General features: G+C 41.5%; 1 protein-coding gene across 1 annotated transcript; it reads right to left on the bottom strand.

The window, feature by feature from the left end:
• Positions 1-2,538: 2,538 nt before the first annotated feature.
• Positions 2,539-18,474, bottom strand: LOC145411669 (junctional adhesion molecule 2A-like). Its single transcript, XM_080281675.1, has 6 exons — positions 18,437-18,474; positions 9,614-9,809; positions 5,001-5,136; positions 4,233-4,366; positions 3,682-3,904; positions 2,539-2,618 (listed from the first exon to the last, which is right to left on the bottom strand). The coding sequence occupies exons 1-6, from the start codon at positions 18,445-18,447 to the stop codon at positions 2,539-2,541; spliced, it is 780 nt and encodes a 259-aa protein (XP_080137801.1). The 5' UTR covers positions 18,448-18,474.
• Positions 18,475-19,313: the final 839 nt, after the last annotated feature.

Raw genomic sequence — 19,313 nt, forward strand, 5'->3', positions numbered from 1 at the left:
TTTCAGTACACTATACCAATGAACAGTTTTTTTTTTTTTCCATCAAGGAAGTTGTTTAATTATCACTATACTTCTGTGTTGATACCGTCATAACGTGAGCTTTGGGTAGTGATGATGATGATGGTGGTGGTGGTGATGAGCGGGTGGTGATGAACATGACTAGTAATATCGGTACTGAAATTTTGGTTATGATAATACTAGCGTTTTTTTTACGTGGGTATTAGGGTGATTATTTACTTATTTATTTATTTATTTTTGGACTCTGATTTTAACCCCTTCAGTCCGATGATGTATTATTCTCGTTTAATCTCGCTACATCCAGGCGATTTTACATAACATAGGAAAAGCCATGGTTATTGAAGGGGGGTTTAAGGAAGGCTGTAAGTTACCCATTTATTTCGAAAAGGTTCTGCTAATTTGAATAACAGGCAAATAGCAAGTAAAATAAATGAATAAAGCAAAAGAAGATTAAAAGGGTTATTGGACTGAAAGGATTAGTTGCCTTCGAGATTGATGAGTAGTAGTGGTAGTGATGATTAGATTGAGTGTGATGATTATGTGATGACTATTTCTGATAAATTTAGATGGTGGTGACGAAAGTGATGATTAAATGGATTTGTGATGAATTTTGTGGCTAGGTTGGGTGGTGATTTTTGGCGACCAGTTTAAATGGTGATGACGAAAGTGATGATTAAATTGACTGATGGTGAATTTTATGACTGGTGAATGGTGATGAGCTATGATGAGAAGTTTAAGTGGTGGTGGCGGAAGTGATGATTACATTGATTGGTGATGACTCATAACCAGATTAAAAGATGATGATTTCTGTTGGCTCGATTTAGTGATGACGGAAGTGATGATTAAATGGATTGGTGATGAAGTTGTGGCTAGGTTGGCTGATTATATATGTCTTGTGGACTGGATGGTGATGAGTAGTGATGATTAGGTTAAATTGTATTGATTTGTGTTGAGTCTTAATGGTGATGACGAAAGTGATGATTAAGCTGATGGGTGATGACTTTTATGACGATTAATATGGTGGTCACAGTTGATGATACTGAAATGGTGATGAGGAAAGTGATGATTAAAATTGATCGGTTTTTGACGAATGAATGATGAATGATGATTATATTGAAAGTGATGATTTTTTGATTATGCTTAAATGCTTATGATGAAAGTGATGAATGGTATATTTGAGTGATGGCCATTATAATTGGTGATGACAAGAGTAATGACTTATGTTGATTAGTGATGACGTGATGGGTGATGAGTGATGATGATTAAATGATAGCTGCGAGTATGACATTGTAATGGGGATAGTGATGACCATGTTGAATAGTGGTGATAAAATGATGAATAACTGAACTGATGCTGACAGTGTTGGTGATGAGTGATGACAGCTGAAGAATGCTGCAGTGTAGAGAGGAAATAAAGGTTATGGCCAAAGTGATGACAGGTGATAGTGATGAAATGTGGTGATATCTACCGTAGTGTTGGCTAGTAACTATTGAAGCATAAGTAGCATTGACAGATGAATAGTGATGACCAGTTAGTGATTGCTGATAGTAATTTGTGATGAACAGTTATAATTAGTGATGACTTGATAACTAGTAATGACTGATGATAACTAGTGGTGATAAGAAGTGATAATTAGTGATAAAAGTCAATGATGAATGGTAACTACTGATAACTGATATATAACTACCGTAGTAATAACTGATAACTGTAAAAAAAATAGTGATGACATGATTAGTAATGATTGATAACCAGTGCTGTAGGTGATAACTAGTGATAAGTAACAGGTAACTGATGAAAACTAGTAATAAGTATCTGACAACTGATGATAATTCTCGATAAGCAACTTATAACTAATAATAACATGATAAGCAACTAATAACTGATGATAACACTAGTGATAAATATATAGCTGATAACAGATGATAATTAGTGATAAGTAACTGATAAATGATAACTAGTGATGAGTAATTGATAACTTGCGATGAGTAACTGATAATTAGTGATGACATACAATAACGACTTATAACTAGATGGTGATGATAACTGAGCGATGATCGAAAAAAAATAGTGTTGATTGGTTATTTATACATTAATTATAACTGACTCCCTATTAGTTATTTGCTATCTAATTACTCAGGTGATAAGGATAATAACTATAATTATTTTGCAAGATGCGTAAGTTGATTAATTTAAAAAAAGGACAAGTTTTATTAACGAGATAAAATGGATGATGAAAAGGGTGATGACTAGGGTGATGTAGTTTAGAGTGATGAGCGAGGTTATTTGATTGGTAATGAGGAGCAGTAACGCCGTAATGACCGTAATTATTTGTGGTGACAGGAGTGGTGGTTATTAAAGTGATGATAAAGTGTTCTCATTAGTAGTTGTGATGACTTGAGTAACTTCGTGTTGAGCCCAATACTTTAATATCCGTCTTCGTGATGATGATTTAAGGAAAGTGATGCTAATGGCTATAATAGTGATGAGTTGGTAGTGATGAGGGTGATGACGGGTGGTGACTCAGAGACGGCTCATCACCATCATCATCATCATCTGTAGGGCTGCTAGAACCACGTGATAAGGAGGGTCACTCACTCTACCTGTAGGAAAGAAAGAAAGAAAGGTTATCATAATGGTGGCATAGGATCAACATCATTAAAGATTCTCTCTCTCTCTCTCTCTTAGTGTGTGTGTGTGTGTGTGTGTTCTCTTTATCTGTGTCTGTCTATCTGTCTCTCTGCTACTGATGATAAGACAAAGATAGCAGGCAGGAAGCATGGTCTTTCTCCTCTCGTGATATCAGTACCACTTTCGGTATGGCAGTACTGTTGTCGAACCATTTTTTCTTTTTTTCTCATCCTCACACCAAATTTATCGAGCCCCGTCCACCCCTATCTCATGAATGTTATTGAGAGAGAGGGAGAGAGAGAGAGTCACGGGGATGAAGGGGTTAAGTTATAAAAATTTACCTTCATAAGTTTTTGGAATTTTGTTGGTAAAGCTGGAGTGTGTTGGTAATTGGTATTCGTGGCAGTGTGGTGTGTGGTCCCAAGGGCGCCATTACCAGCAGGAGAGGCGTGTCTGGGGGGGGCAAGGCTGCGGCCCCTGTGTCGCTTGAGGAGGCGTGTGTGTGTTGGGGTTTTGATTTAAGTGTGTTTGGGTGTATTTAGGTTTCTTGGGGTGTGATTTAAGTGTGTTTGGGTGTGCTTAGGTCTGTTGGGGTTTTGTTTGAGTGTTTTTGGGTGTGCTGAGTGTGTTTGGGTCTACTTAGGTTTGTAGAGGTTTGATTTAAGTGGATTTGGGTGTATTTTTGTTTGCTTGGGTTTTATTTAAGTGTGTTTGGGTGTACTCTTTGTGTTTTTGTGTATTAGTGTTTGTTGGCGTTCTATTTGTGGTTTTTGGGTGCACTTATGTTTGTTGGGGTTTTATTTATACAAGTATTTGGACGTACTAATGTGTTTTTAAGAGTGTTTGGGTGTACTTATGTTTGTTGGGGTTTTATTTAAGTGTGTTTGGGTGTACCTGTGTTTGTTGGGGTTCTGTTTAAGTGTGTTTGGGTGTACTTATGTATTGGTGTGTACGTAAGTGTAGGGAAAGGTGTGTGTGTGTGTGTGTGTGTGTGTGTGTGTGTGTGTGTGTGTGTGTGTGTGTGTGTGTACGTACCAGCAGCGTCCCTAACCGAGGCGTGGTAGGGTGATAGGATAGTGAGCACCCCATCTGAGGTCTGGTGATAGAGGGTGCCCGGGATCTGCGCCGCGCACCGTACCCGCGCTTCGCCGTGCCTCAGCATATCCGGCAGCAGCGTGAAGTGCAGCTGACGCGAACTGATGGTGAGGCCTTCAGTGTCGTTGTAGTTGTTCTGAGGCTCCATCCACCCTATGTGAACCTGGGGAAGGGGAAAGGGAAAGCATCGGTGCTTGATTTTTGTTTATACTGTAGTTTTTTTTTTTTTTACCACCATCAGTATCTTTATTTATTATCTCTGTAGTTATTTTGTACTGTCATCTATCCCTAGTGAACCGGCAGGGAAGATAGGAGTTATCTGTGTTATCACCACCACCACCACCGGACCGGACATGAGAGCTCAATTTAGATTATATTAGATTAGGCTTAGGTTCGATTGATCTGCATGAGACCACAGATCCATCCTATTACAAGACAGGCAAGCAGAGAATAAGGCTAGGTTAGTTGAGGTTACATAAAATAATACTCACTGGTTTAGAGTTGAGAGTGAAGGATAGTGTAGCAGGGGGCCTTGATCTCCGTGACACACACCTGAGATCCACCCAATCGCCCACTTTGTACATGGTCTTCACCCCCTTCACCATTGGGCCTCCGTCGGGTAGGTCTGGAGGTGAGGAGGGAGAGAGAGGTTATTTAGATGTACAGTTGGAGACATTTAATTCTACTACACTTCCACTGTTCCGCAGGTGGATATTATCTTACAGTTTTCGGTGTGACTTCAGACAAATATATATATATTACCCAGTCGTAACACCACTTCGTAAGAAATTCATTCAGAAATTATACATTTTGCTACGACACGATAGCCAGATACATCCGACCAATTAGTGAGATTGCAGTAGTTCCAGTTCTTCGTAATTGTACATTGAGTTTACACGCGCTATAATTACACATGCATGTACACTTACTCATATATACAGTATATACTGACACTTAGACCACATACATTTATTAAATGTGCACACATTTTCATTCAAGCACTCAATCATCCATTCACTCATGCACTTACAATTTCACATTCATATGCATAGGCCAACACGCTCGCACTCGCACGCTCTTCTCTTCTCCTCTCTCCTCTCCTCTCCTCTCCTCTCCTCTCTGTCCATCCTCTGGTCTTAAATATTTCTGCCCTGTGACTCCGCTGCCTTTTCCTGTATATACAGTAATTCTTAACCTCTCTGCATTCTTCAAACATTCTCTCTTTCTCTCTCTCTCTCTCTCTCTCTCATCTTACCCACCCACAACCTTCATCTCGGCGGAGTCAGAGGCGGTGTGGAATGTGGGACCGTCAGCGGAGACCTCGCAGTGGAAAGGTCCCTCTGCCCCGATGGTTACGTTGGCGATCCTGACACTGCCTCCCCACGATCTTTCTCTCTGTTGGGGAAGAGAAAGAGAGGGGAGGGATGGAGGAGTAATATAGAGAGGAGAGGAGATAAAAAGGAAATGTAGGTGGATGAAGGAGCAATATGCAGAAGAGGGGAGAGAGAAAGGTAAGGGAGAGGGTGGAATGATATAAGGGAGAAACAGAATTGGTGAAATGGTTCTTTGGTTTATGTGGTTACGCCGAAGATTCGTACGCTGCTTCCCCACGATCTTTGTGTGTGTGTGTGTGTGTGTGTGTGTGTGTGTGTGTGTGTGTGTGTGTGTGGATGGGGAGAAGAGGAAAGGCAGGTGTCACGTCCCACGACCTCACTAGCTAGGGTGATAGACAAGAGAGGTGACGAGGGAGGAGGGAAGATGGGGAACAGAAAGAGGAAGAGGAAAAAGGAGGGAGGAAAGGAGGAAGCAGGGAGGAGAGAGGAGAGGCAGGGAGACAGGAAGGGGGAAGATGTTGGGTGAAGATGAATGAGTAAAAGAAAAAAAGGAAGAAAGGAAAAGGAAAAGAAAGGGATCTGACGGGTGCGGTTGGGAGAGTACACGTGAAGGATGGAAAGAAAAGGTGAGGGAAGGAGAGAAGAGGGAAGATGGAGGGAGGGAGGGAAGAATGAGAAGTGGGGAGGATTAGAGAGAGAAATGTAAAAAGGAGGAGAGAGAGAGATTGAAAGAGAAAGGTGAAAAGGATCAGTGAGTGGGAGAGAGAATCAAAATGATGTATTATAGGGATGAAAAGGAAGGGATGGCTGATGAGGGAAGGAGGAATAATGGGAGGAGAAGAGGGAAGGAAGAGTTGAGAGGGGGATGAAAGAAGGGAGAATGAAAAATGAAGGAGTGAAGAGTGACAGGAGAGAGGGAGAGAATAGGGAGAGAAGGAGGGAAGTGAGGAGAAAGAGGAGGGGGAGGAAATATGAGAGAAAGGGGAAAGCGAGGGGAAGGAGGAATAAGGAGAAGAGTAGAGAAAGTGAGAGGACAATGAAGGGAGGAAGAAGGGAGAGAGGAGGAGTAAGAAGAGTAAAGGAGAGGGATGTGAGAATAGGAAGAAGGAAAGGAGAGAAAAGTGAGGAGAGGGAGAGGGAGAGGGGAAAAAGGGAGTGAGGGCAAGAATGAGGAGGGGAGATGGATGAGGGAGGGGAGGAATGGAGGGGGAGGAATTAAAGGAAAGAGGGAGGAGAAGGAAAGGGAAGTGAAAGAGACGAGGAAACAAAAGAAGAGAGGGAAGAGGGAGGGAGGAAGGTGAGGAGGAGTAGAAAGAAGGGTGAGGAGGGGAGAAGGTAGAGAGAGAGAGGGAAATGAGGGGAAACAAGAGGGGAGAGGCGTGTGGGAAGAGAGGAATGATAGAAAAGCGAAATAAACGGGATTGAAAGAGAAGAAAATGGGGAGGGGTGGGGAAGAGAGAGAGAGAGAGAGAGAGAAGGTTGATAGACAGGAGGGGCTGGCAGAGTGACACTTGAGGGGTGAGAGAAGAATGGAGAAAAAAAAATGAAAGGAGAAAGAGGAAGGAAAGAGACAGAAAGATAGAGAAGGAGCAAGGCAGACGAATGAAAACACACACGAATCACCACCACCACCACCACCACCACCGCCGCCGCCGCTATCATCATCATCATCATCATCATCATCATGTAGTGAATATGAGCCACATTTCTATTCACTCATTGTTCAGCGCATGCAAACTCTAATAATAAGACCAGTATGTTGAAAGACCACAGTAAGAGCGATGCAATTCAGTTCATTTAACAAACTTTGCATAAAACTGTCCAGTAATTCTAAGGAAAGATAATCAGTGTAATAGATATAATGACCCCATTGCATATGACTCCAGTAATTCTAAGCGGAGATAAGCAGGCTATGGTAACGTAACCCCACTGCAAAATTGTCCAATAATTCTAAGCAGAGATAAGCACTGTAATAATGATAACGCCATTGCATAAGACTGTCCATTAATTCTAAGCAGAGATAAGCAGTGTCATTGATAGCTTAACCCCTGCAGTGCGATGACGTCTTTCACATTTTTAATCTTGCTTTCGGCAGACGTTTACTCAGCACTGGAAAGACCCCTCATGGTAATAGAGGTTAATGAAGGCTCTATGTAGGATTTCCAGTTCGAGAAATCCTCTTCCAAGTTGCAGAAATTCGACCGGAAATACCAATAATAAGGTGCAAATGACGTCGTCGGGTTGAACGGTTGATTTTTTCGACCGTCAAAATATCCCCATTACTGAAAAATATCGTCAGACAGCCGAAATAAATCGCTATCTATAATTCTTTACTGAGAAAACGTTCCACAAGTCTATTAAACATTTCTAAACATCAATAAATATATACCGTGACTAATAGCTAAACCCCTTGGTATAATTTCTCCTTTTAACAACATCGTCTGACGTTCTCCACACACAAAAAAATATATATGTATATATATATATATATATATATATATATATATATATATATATATCTATAGATATATATATGTATATATATAAAATCATTCAATACTTTTAACATTGTCTCCTGCCACCCACGTGTACTCCTGTTGTCTTGGTAATTTCTGGTTTGTGCTGGTGATAATTATACAATTTAATAAATGAATATATATATATATATATATATTCTGGAGTTTAAGGCCTTGACTACGTAGTCGTAATTTAATTTCTTGTTTTTATTTATATTTATATTTAGTTATTTTTCTTTGAGATTTAGGGAATACGTCTTTTGGTGAAGGAGTTTGCAAACATAACCACCATGACGAGATATGATTGTTGAGTGAGATATAATTATCATTAAATTCTATATGAGATTATCATCAATATCCAAAGAGACAACGCGACCTCACCTAAAAAAGAAAAAGAAAAGTAAAGAAAAGGAAGAGTTTGGAGGTGGGGAGGGGGAGGGGGAGGAGGGAGGTAAAAAGGAGGTGAAATATAGATGGCGGAGGAGCGGTAAAGTTCGGGGGGAGGAGGTGGTCCCATGGTAACAGCCTGCAGATTAAAGTGCCTGCTACACCTCCCCTTGCTCTCCCAGGCCGTATATTATCTCCGCCTGTCCTCTCGCCTAGATTCTCACATTTATTATTTCCCTTCCACTGCTTCTGCGTCTTCATTCCCCCGTTTCGACCTCTTTATTCCCCCCTTTTGAGGCTCTCTATTTTTCCTGTTTCGAGCTGTGTATTCCCTTGTTTCGAGCTCTTCGTTCCCCAGTTTCGAGCTCTTTATTCCCCCGTTTCGAGCTCTTTATTCCCCCGTTTCTAGCTCTTTATTCCCCTGTTTCTAGCTCTTTATTCCCCCGTTTCGATCCCTTTATTCCCCTGCTTCGAGCTCTTGATTCCTCTGTTTCGAGCTCTTGATTCCCCTGTTTCGAGCTCTTTATTCGCGTTTCGAGCTCTTTAGCCCCGTGTTTCGAGGCTCTTTATTCCCCTGTTTGAACGTTATTTCTCCCTTTTGGTTCCTATTTGCGCTGTTCCTTTCATGGTACCAGCTCCCCTTGATCTCGTATCCTGTCGATTCTCACATTTATTATTTATTTCCATTGTTTCTGATTTTCTTTCGTTCTCCTCATTGCTTCATTCTGTTTTATATTTATGTTGTTCTTTTTGCTGTTCTTCCTCCCAGTGCTTTCCCCTCCCCAGCATAATTTTTTCAGGCTTTTTCATATTTATGCTCTTCATCTCACCTCCCCTTACTCCCTCACTACTGCTTCAGCTTCCCAATTTTGGTTTTCCTCTGTTCTAATTCCTTTTCCTTTATTTTCTTTTGCGTTATTTCTTCATATTGCATTTACTTTTCTCTTTTCACCTCACAAAGTTCCATGCCCTCCCAGGCCGTGTTTCTGCCTCACTTTTCTTGATACTTTTCAGCTATTGTTTGTCTCTTCTTTCTTCTCCTTTATCCTTATCAGAGGATTATGCAGTACGTGAATTAACCCTTACCCTGTCAGGAATTTGCTTAGATATTAATTTTCCGGGCTAACATAACACGATTTTTAAGTATCAGCATCATCGTCGTCTTTATCATCGTCATCATCATCACTCGATTAGATGTTAGTTTTCCTGGCAAACATAAATTGATTTCGATTCATCATCATCATCGTCATCCTGTAACCTTTGTCCCCAGGTATAAATGAATGTAAAATCAGTAACAAAAACGGGAAAATCGATCGTCAAATGAAGAGGGTCACACGTCCATTGACTTAGCATTCCACCTCACACACAACACCATCTTCAGTAGCTATAGTCCATCACCTGATTAAGTCCCTCTCGCAAAACCGCTTAAGCTGACAGTTCTTCAGAGAGAGAGAGAGAGATTAAAGGGAGAGAGAGAGAGGTAATAGGTAGGTCCAATAGGTAGGTAGGTGGGTGGGTTGAGAGTTAATATGTAGATAAGTAAATAAACAGATAGATAGTTGATAGGTAGGTCGATCGATAGGTCTAGTAAGTTCTCAGGCAGGTAGGTACAATAGGTAGGTAATTATTACTCACCTCAACATCCAGCGTGGGAATCTCAAACACCTGTACTGGGTCTCTTCCGGAAGGGGTATACCTGTAGAACTCGTGGGCTCCCTGGTACCACTTGACCGAGTACATCTGATCACTGTCCTCCTTCCACTCGCAGTCCAGGTCAGCCGCCCCACCTGCCTCCAGCATCCGGGGCACCTTGACCTTGGTGATCTTGATGCTGTGGACGCCTAGGGAAGAGGAGATAAGAAAAAGTGAGGAGTAAACGTAGGGAGAGGTGGATATTGATGAGGAAGGGAAATGTAAGTTGGACAGTTAGATGTTGATGAGGAAGAGAGACGAGGTATGTGTGTTTCTTTAGCATCGGCGGTACTGATTTTGATCTCGCGGACACTTGAGGGAGAAGAATTGGAAGATTAGTAGAGATAGTAAAACACACACACACACACACACACACACACACACACACACACACACACACACACACACACACACACAGAAAAGAAAACCAGTCAACAAGTAAACATCCCATTTTGTACTTTCCAGCCCTAGACGATTTACCAACAACCAGTAACAACAACAATCAGACACCATAAGCCATTTCTGCCTCCCATGCGTCCCTCAGTTTGCAGATCCACACACTTATTAAAACTTCATTATATTGGCGAGATGTGTGCTGGGGTTTATTGCCATTGCGGGCGTATATTTGTTGAGGGCCATTAAGTCGTAACTCACGCTTCCTGCCTTAATAACGTCGCCCTTAAGTACCGACCCCGTTAACAATCGCTTTAGCTGGGATGTACGGGTAGATGCAAGGCTGGATTTGGAGCGGATTACTGTTTGACTTGCTTGGGATTACAGGGATTAATTAAAATACCTTGAATGGGAGTGGGCTTTATTTTTTCCCTCATTAATACATACTTTATTAATTTACGTATTTATTTTTATTATATATATTTTTTTTTTTTTTTTTTTTGTCGAGGCGAAGTTGCACATGACAGGTTGGGGATGATTGGCAGAATGCAACATGTCCGAATAACCTCGTTGTATTTCAGATAAAATCCCAGGTAATTTGGATCGAAATTTATTTACTAACTCAAATTTCTGCCTCACATATAGGTTGCATTTAGCCAGTCATCACGAACCTGTCAAGTGCATCTTCGCCTCGATAAAAAAAAAAAATGCCTATAGTTATTATTTTTCTATTATTATTATTGTTATTATTATTATTATTATTATCGTTATTATTATTATTATCATCGTCATCGTCATCATCATCATTTCTTAGCCACTGCAAGGCTATTATACTCAGGTTAGGAGAGCCACATACTAGGGAATTGGTTACTGAAACATATATCAAACTCTCCATTTCCTAATCTACGAGTACCTCCTGACTGGAATGAAATAGTTTAAAGTTACCAAGAGTAATTTTAAAGATGACATCAACCCCAAAACCACACCGTCATCAGTGGAGATTTACTAGGAATTGATCTCCACGCAAGACTGGATTTAGCCGTGGTGTTGTCAGTTTGATAGTAGAGATTATTGTAGAGATGGTTGGACTAATTTTATCTGTCTATAACAACACGCTGCCCTCCCTCCAGCCGACACCACCCTCCCTCATATACCTCTACACTCCGTCACTTCATCTCATTCTCGGTTCCCCCCCCCTCATCCCTTCAGCCTCACACACACTCTTCTGGTCAGTCTCAGTCGTGCTCCCCTTAGTCCAACTGATATCACCCTCCCTCATATACCTCTCCACCCCATTACTCCATCTCATCCTCGGTCTCCCACTCCCCATCTCTCTTCATCTCATCCTCGATCCCCTCCCTCCCCATCTCTCACCATCTCATTCTCGGCCCCCCTCCCCTCCCTTCAGCCTCACTCACTCTTCTAGTCAGTCTCTAATTCTGTATTCCTTCCATGTGGCCTTAGATTAATGCGCCGAATCATAATCTATGAAATACCACGACTTCTATTATAATCATTTTATTTATTTATTTATTTATTTATTTATTTATTTTTTTGCCTCTGCCATACCAATATATTCGATTTTTAGAAGGCCTCTGATAGTGAAATTGCTGACTTAATCGGCGAGGGAATTATACATAGCCTAGAATTGTTGTGAGAGCAGAATTATTGTCTTGTATTTTTGCATGGAGAATATACAGTATAGATGTCAGTGCCTGAGTCATGATGAGTGATTGGTTTAATAGTTCATTTCGCTGGATATTAAGTTGATAGTTCACCTGCTTGTCTTTTTATCCTGTTAATGGATTTTCGGACCCAATTTATCTTCGGGATATAAGGTTAAGATGAATGTGATACTGATGATGATGTTCTTAGATAAGGAACTGAGAGAAGCAAGAGATGTGACGAGTACGGTATAAAAGAGAGAGAGGGGGGGGGGGTGAGCGGCCCACCTGTCTCAGTTCAGTAATTATATGTTCTGAAAATCCCCGAAACACAAGGCTAAAGCCAATCCAGCAATCATAAATATCATCCACCGACCACTAATTCAACTACTTTTCCATCTGACGCCAATTACACCCATCAGCACCTCCATAATCACCACTCACCAAGATGACACCATATTTCACAGCCTTCTACTTACAAAACCCGTAATGGTGCTGTAAATTACCCGAAGGCATCGCTAGAACTCGTCAAGATATATCACCGTAACTGTGCGTTGGATCCATAATATCACCGTAATATTTATCCCGACCCGAGAAGGTGATGTATCGTGGGGATGTTTCGAAGCTTCGGCCTTAGCGTCTCATTAGGGAGTCACTGAGCTCTTGCCGGCTTGAGTCTTCTGATGATGGATTAAGGATGTGGGTGGAATGTGGGAGTTTTTTTCCGTGGATTTAGCGTTCGGATGATGGTTAAGATGGGTGGTGACGATCATCATCATCATCATCATCATCATCATCATCCGAATCACAAATTGACCCATATAAACAGAAGAGCACGGCCCCGGGACTGTGCATCATCATCATCATCATTATTATTATTATTATTATTATTATTATTATTATACTTGCAGCTGGAGTCATTTGATGATAATGGACTATGTGGAAGATGGGAATTCTGCTGTGTTTAGAAGAGATGAAGGTCTTTTTTATTAGGGATTTAGAGTGATGATGATGATGATGACTGCAGGTTAATTGATATGAGAATGGACCTGATGGGCTGTGGAATTTTTGCGGTATTAAGAAGAAATGAAAATGTCTTCGGAGGGATTCAAGTTTGGGCGATGATGGTCATAGAAATGATGATGATGATGGTTGTGATGGTGATTTTGGTGATGATGGTGATTATGATGATGATGGTTGATAATAATGATGATGAGTGTTGGTGATCGTGATTTTGGTGATGATGGTGATGGTGATGACAATGGTTATGATGATCATGATGACCATGATGATGAGAACTTAATTTTTACTTTCCTGGTAACTTTCGCGGTTTTGCATAATCAGGCAGTTCAGTCAGATATGTCAGAGGTAATACGGCCGGGATTCTCAGCCTTCACATGTACTCATTTAGTCAGCTCTGGATTTTTCTTTTTTTTTTTTCTTTTTTGTGGTTAGAAGGAGCGTCCACCATCCACTCACATGATATACTGCTGCCTTCAGATAACTTTACATTGAGTGACAACACCAAATGATTTCTTGTAGCCCAGGAAGCCATCACTGCGTTCTCTGATAACCATATAACCAAAAAGACGTCTGGTAGTGTTCCGACTGGATGTAGCCCATAAGGGTTTACATCTGAGATATGACTCGAATTTATTGCTCACATAATACAAATGAAGGGCAAGCACGTGGTCACCCTCGCCGTACGTATATCTGAATTAAATAGGCTAGCCCCGGGCCCCTACATGCCTAATGAAACAATAAAGAAACGGATAGGATAATAGACATGCCTCTCGGCTTCCTCTGGACCTCTTATTATTTTAACATCAACCCAGACGTCTCGAAATGTAAAGATTTTGATTTTGTTCTTTTGTTCGACTTTCGTCTGGAGAATTTGTCTGGCTTACTGTCTTGGTAAAAATGACTGAGGACAGAAACATGGACTTGTCTAGTGGTAAAAGCAAGAAATGCAGACACAGTTGTGTTCAATGCCTTATTATGAAATTACTCCAAGTAATCGGAAAAGGTGTGAGACCTGCGTTGTCTTAATAATATCTCCCAGCTGTAGGAAGAATAAAATAGAGGAGATTTCTTACTTTTCAAGACATTTTTGTTTATATATATATATATATATATATATATATATATATATATATATATATATATATATATATATATATATATATATATATATATATATATATATATATATATGGTAATTGGAAGCGTCATTAAGAATTGCCATACTGTTAGTAGGTTCTTTCATTGCTAAAAACACAGATAAATTCGATACACATAGGAACAATGAAGAAAAAAGCTGTGGGCGTCCACATTTTTGGGCGTATGCTGTACTGTACCTATAGGACTGGGATATATGGTGTGTGTGTGTGTGTGTGTGTGTGTGTGTGTGTGTGTGTGTGTGTGTGTGTGTGTGTGCTGTAAATAAGAGCGGACAGGCGGAGAGAATATTTTCAGTATTTCCAGTTCTCAGTATCAGTCGGTTTGATGTCTGCTGCTGCTTCTCTCTCTCTCTCTCTCTCTCTCTCTCTCTCTCTCTCTCACACACACACACACACACACACACACACACACACATCCAGCAGCGTCATGTTCCTATTGCCACACACGAATATATATTTATACAATTCAGGCGCGCTTTAGACAGATATTTAATTTTTTTTTTTTCGTTTGGTAAAATCTAAAATTATTTCGTTCACCTCCAACAGATTTTCTATTTTTTGAACGAATACCGAAGATGAAGAAGGCAGGAGGGGATGAGAGGCTGTTGTTTTTTTATTAGTCATTATCTCTGTTGTTTAATGACTCCTCTTTGGCACTGTGTTAGAGAGAGAGAGAGAGAGATACATTCTGTGGTTTGCGACGTCCATTTTGTCTTTATGTTGGAGAAAAAAAAAAGATGGAAGAGAGAGAGAGAGAGAGAGAGAGAGTACCCTTTCATCCTATGGTTTGCAACTTCCACTTTGACACTGTTAGGAAAAATGGATTAAAAGATAGAGAGAGAGAGAGAGAGAGAGAGCTTTCACACAACTCCAAACAACGTTTAGACATAACAGATAGCCTTCCTGGGTGAAATAAAATCGTAAGGCGGTAACCAGTGTAATATTTTTCAGTATCATAACATTTTTTTGGCATTGAAGTGGCTTGTGTTTTTTTATATATAGTTTCAGCTTTTTTGTTTCCATGGTAACTGCATCTTTCGTGGAATAATGCTAACGAGGGCATCAGGCTGGAGCATTCTCTCTCTCTCTCTCTCTCTCTCTCTCTCTCTCTCTCTCTCTCTCTCTCTCTCTCTCAACCTGCATATATGTCACGAGAGAGGAAACCTGTACAGGGTCGCAATTCATGCACTCCTCCCCTTCCCCTTCTTCCTCTCTCCTCCCCTTCCCCTTCTTCCTCTCTCCTCCCCTTCCTCTCCTTCCCTCTCTCCTTCCCTTCCCCATCTTCTCTTCCTCTTCCCCCCTCTCCTCCTCTGTTCCCTCATCCTTCTTCCAGTCCTTTTTGCTCTCCCCTCTCTCTCTATTCCTCTCTTCCCCCTCCCGTTCCTCCCCCTCCTCCCCTTCCCCCTCCCCCATCTTCCCCCGTCAGTATTTCATCACCCGTGGCCGCTCCCGACTCCACTCTGAACAATACATTTCCAAATTTGACACAGATACTCTCCTCTCTCGGCCCCTTTCTCTCCCCACCGCCATTTTTCAATCCCGCATTACTTTTCCCTTTGCCCGCTCGCTACTAGACGTCCCCCTGCGGTGTGGGAGGGGAGTGGACAAGGACGCCATTTTGGATACAGGAGCGTGGTAGGGGAGTGGAGAAAGACGTCATTTTGGATACGGGAAGGTGAAATGGGTGGTATTTGGGTGATGATACTCTAAGTGGTCTAGGTGTCGTAATCCCTGTTGCTTGGTGATTTATCTTGCGTAGGCCTATTTACCGGACGCGTCATAGCATCTCTTTTTCAGCGAATTATTTTGTTGTAGGGGCTCTGTTGTGGTGTGGGAAGGGACTGGGCAGTGACGCCATTTGTATACAGGAGGTTGCCAAGGATGATTGAAGGCTTCGTAACACCTCCTCTTCAGCGATTTATGAATTTGTTCACAGGATGGTGCCAGGAGTGCTCTTAAGTCCGTATCTCAAGTGGCATAGGAGGCTTCATGGCACCTCTTCCTTCGCATATTCCTCTGTGCTCTAATACGTCGTTCTGATGTGGACATAATTGACATTCGTAATATACAAGAGGATGCTGAGGTGTAATATGCTAAAAATTATTAAGAAACAGGTGTCACAAAATTTCCTGTGGCTCTTAGACTACAAGCCTGAGAGACTTGCCCCCGTGGTGGGAATAATATGGCTGGAGGTGTTTATTGTGGGCCACTTTAATGTGTGCCTTAGAAGTGTACCATGAGGTTGGGATGTGTCTGGAACCAAAATGGCAGACTTATCCAGTAGAGGCACGTGTTGCTAAATCACTGGGTCTCTCTCTCCTTTTTAACTTGCACACCCGCACGTACGCACACATGCATGCATGTACGTACACAAAAATACATACACACACAGAATACTCTTTTTCATGTGAATACACACACACACACACACACACACACACACACACACACACACACACACACACACACACACACACACACACACACACACACACACACACACACACACACACACACGAGTATATAGTAAACACTGTTCACATACCAATCTTTCTTAGGTCTTCTTCTTGATCGTAGGTTATAGTATCTGTGTCTGTCTGTTTAGTCTTTTTTTTAGTCTGTCTGTCTGTCACTAGTCTCTATCTGTCGTGAGATGTCAAGTTCCTGTCTATAGTCTGTGTCTCTCAAGTCTGTCTCTAGTCTCTTTCTGTAACTCACAATATCTCTCTAGTCTCTCCTACAGTATCTATCTTGTCTCTGTCACTCACAGTCTCTCTCTGTCTCTCAAGTCAGTCTCTAGTCTCTTTCTGTAACTTATACTCTCTAGTCCCTCACTCACAGTGTCTCTCATGTCTCTGTCACTCACAGTCTCTAGCCTCTCCCTCTCTCTCTTAGTGTCTTCCTAGTCTCTGTCTCCAGTCCCAGTCTCTTTCGCTTCCTCTCCATTCACTCCGTTTCGCTCCCCGACCCTTCAAGTTTCAAACCCTCGCTCTCATTTGTCCAGCCCCCTCACACCAAGCCTCTTTTATGCGTCACCTTTGAGAGAGAGGGAGGGAGAGATAGAGAAAGAAGTGAGAGACAAAGGAGAGAGAGGATAAAAAGTGGGAGGACAGGGTTAGAGAGAGAGAGAGAGAGTGAGGAGGGATGAAAAAGTGTGAAAGGAGACAGATGGTAAAAGGAGGGGTTTGTGTGTGTGCGTGTGCGCGCGCGTGTGTGTGTGTGTGTGTGTGTGTGTGTGTGTGAGAGAGAGAGAGAGAGAGAGAGAGAGAGAGAGAGAGAGAGGAGGCAAGATAGTATATAGGCTTATTTTTCCGAAAGAGAACCGTCTCTTTTTCATATCCAACTTTTTCTTTACCTCTCTCTCTCTCTCTCTCTCTCTCTCTCTCTCTCCACATATTGTATATGTAAATAGAGTGAACGAACACGGTTTTTCTTTCCCAATTACTACTTTCCTAATTTCCCTTTCCCTTGTGTTAAATTGATGGTTGTTAGCCCATGGTGAGCTATGTTAAGTCTAAGGTGTCTGGTTTAGTTTTAAGGGATGAGGATACCAAAACTAAGACGATAAACCAATAGGTGAAACTTAATGATATTTATAACCTTTTCCATTCGTGCTATGTTAAGTACTTGCGTTATTCCTAGGTGAGCTGTGTTGTAATTCAGGAGGCTGGTTACCCGGAACGCAGTCAAGAACAACGACAGTAGTAGTAGCAGTTGCAGTAGTAGTAGTAGTAGTAGTAGTAGTAGTGATAAAAATAATCAGAACACCGGTAAAACAGGAAGCATAACCATCATACATTGCGGAAAGAAGTACATATACAGTTATATGAGTCATACTGTTTGTTTCTGGAAGTATCCTTGAATGAGTAATGATTCTGATGGCTTGGATGGTACATGATGAAGAGGAATAGTAACATAATACCTTAAACCGCTGCTAAAAGAAACACAGGTACCATAAAGAAACTCATGAAACTCCCACTCCTGCTGTGTTAAACGCGTGCAGTACCCTTGTATTAGTTGTATTATGATTTAGGAGGGCTGGGCTGGGTGACTGCTTTACATAAAAAAACAGCAACAACAGTAATGATAAAGAAGGAAACGAAACTGTAAGACACGAGTATAAAACTTAAACCCATAAAACTCTCACACGTGCTGTGTTAAAGGCGTGCATTATCCTTGTATGAGCTGTGTTATGATTCAGGAGGGGTGGCTGGGGGACTGCTATACCTGCTTGGCGAGGTGACAAGCTTCCGGCCCCCAATATTGCAACTTATTGTCCCCTGCAACGAGATGGATGGCCGGGGGTGGAGGCACGAGGCGGCCCTTAATGGTGCCGAGAGAGAGAGAGAGTGTGTGTGTGTGTGTGTGTGTGTGTGTGTGTGTGTGTGTGTGTGTGTGTGTGTGTGTGTGTGTGTGTTTCTGTGCTCGCGCTCGCCAGTTCATACCAAAGATACTCTAGTGACCATATTTGAAATCGTTCTGGGTATAGTTTACTTATTTTATGATCCTGTATACACATCCACGCACACGTACTAGACATCTGCGGTACCACAAGATACTGAATTACCGGTAGATACTCTTATGGACATGATCTATATGCATTTGGTCTTGTGATTGCGGGTTGACGAAAGCGCAAAAGTATGCCTTAAAATTCCATTGATGAAGATCATTCGTTAAAGGCGTAATATATTTGGTGAATAGGCATATAAATGGTAGTGATGATGTAAATGTTAGCGAAGATAATCATGAAGCTGAAAGTGGCGAGTGTGGAAGTGGTGATAGTTGTGGTTGTGGTAGCGACCTTGATATTAGTGAGAGTGGTGATAGTGATAGATGTATTAAACTCAGTAATTTTTATTTTTTTTCCTCCGGCAAGAAGATATGTTTTACCCCGCGTTGGTTTGTTTGTCTGTCTGTTTTACTGTTAGCAGGATTACTTAAAAAGTCCTGGACGGATTTTGATGAAATTTTGTGGTAGGGTGGGCCATGGACCAAGAAAGAATTGATTAAATTTTGGGGCCGGATCCTATATCCACGGATCCAGATCCGGATCCATTTAATTGAGAATGGCATTGGCGTATGCGCTTTCTGAGCACTTTCTAGTTTTTTGCAAGTAAACAGGAAGGCTTGGTACTTCGACTAGTTTATGATAATTGAATTTATATGAAGTGTTTTAAGTGTTTATCCTGTTCATTTCGATTGCATGTGAGATACCAGGATGTGCAGGGCTGTTAAGATTCCGAAGTTACTGATATTCCATCCCCTCGATCTGATGCGGCATTGACGTCTTGTTTCATTATGTTCTTGATATATTACAACGATATTGTTCACGTTTTAAGACCCCCTAGCTGTCAGGTTGTTAATGAAGAATATACCGTATATAATTTCACAGATAAAAATAAAAAA

This window comes from Coenobita brevimanus, chromosome 90 (genome assembly GCF_032717465.1).
Source record: "Coenobita brevimanus isolate Jiangsu-jjx chromosome 90, ASM3271746v2, whole genome shotgun sequence".
In the NCBI taxonomy this organism is placed as follows: Eukaryota; Metazoa; Arthropoda; class Malacostraca; order Decapoda; family Coenobitidae; genus Coenobita; species Coenobita brevimanus.

Bases quoted from the DNA above. Each gene is read 5' to 3' on its own strand.
- LOC145411669 (XM_080281675.1), bottom strand. The intron at 3,905-4,232 runs GTGAGTATTATT...CCCCTTCCCCAG, and splicing joins TCACTCTCAACTCTAAACCA to GTTCACATAGGGTGGATGGA. The intron at 2,619-3,681 runs GTACGTACACAC...TCTTTCCTACAG, and splicing joins CTCGGTTAGGGACGCTGCTG to GTAGAGTGAGTGACCCTCCT.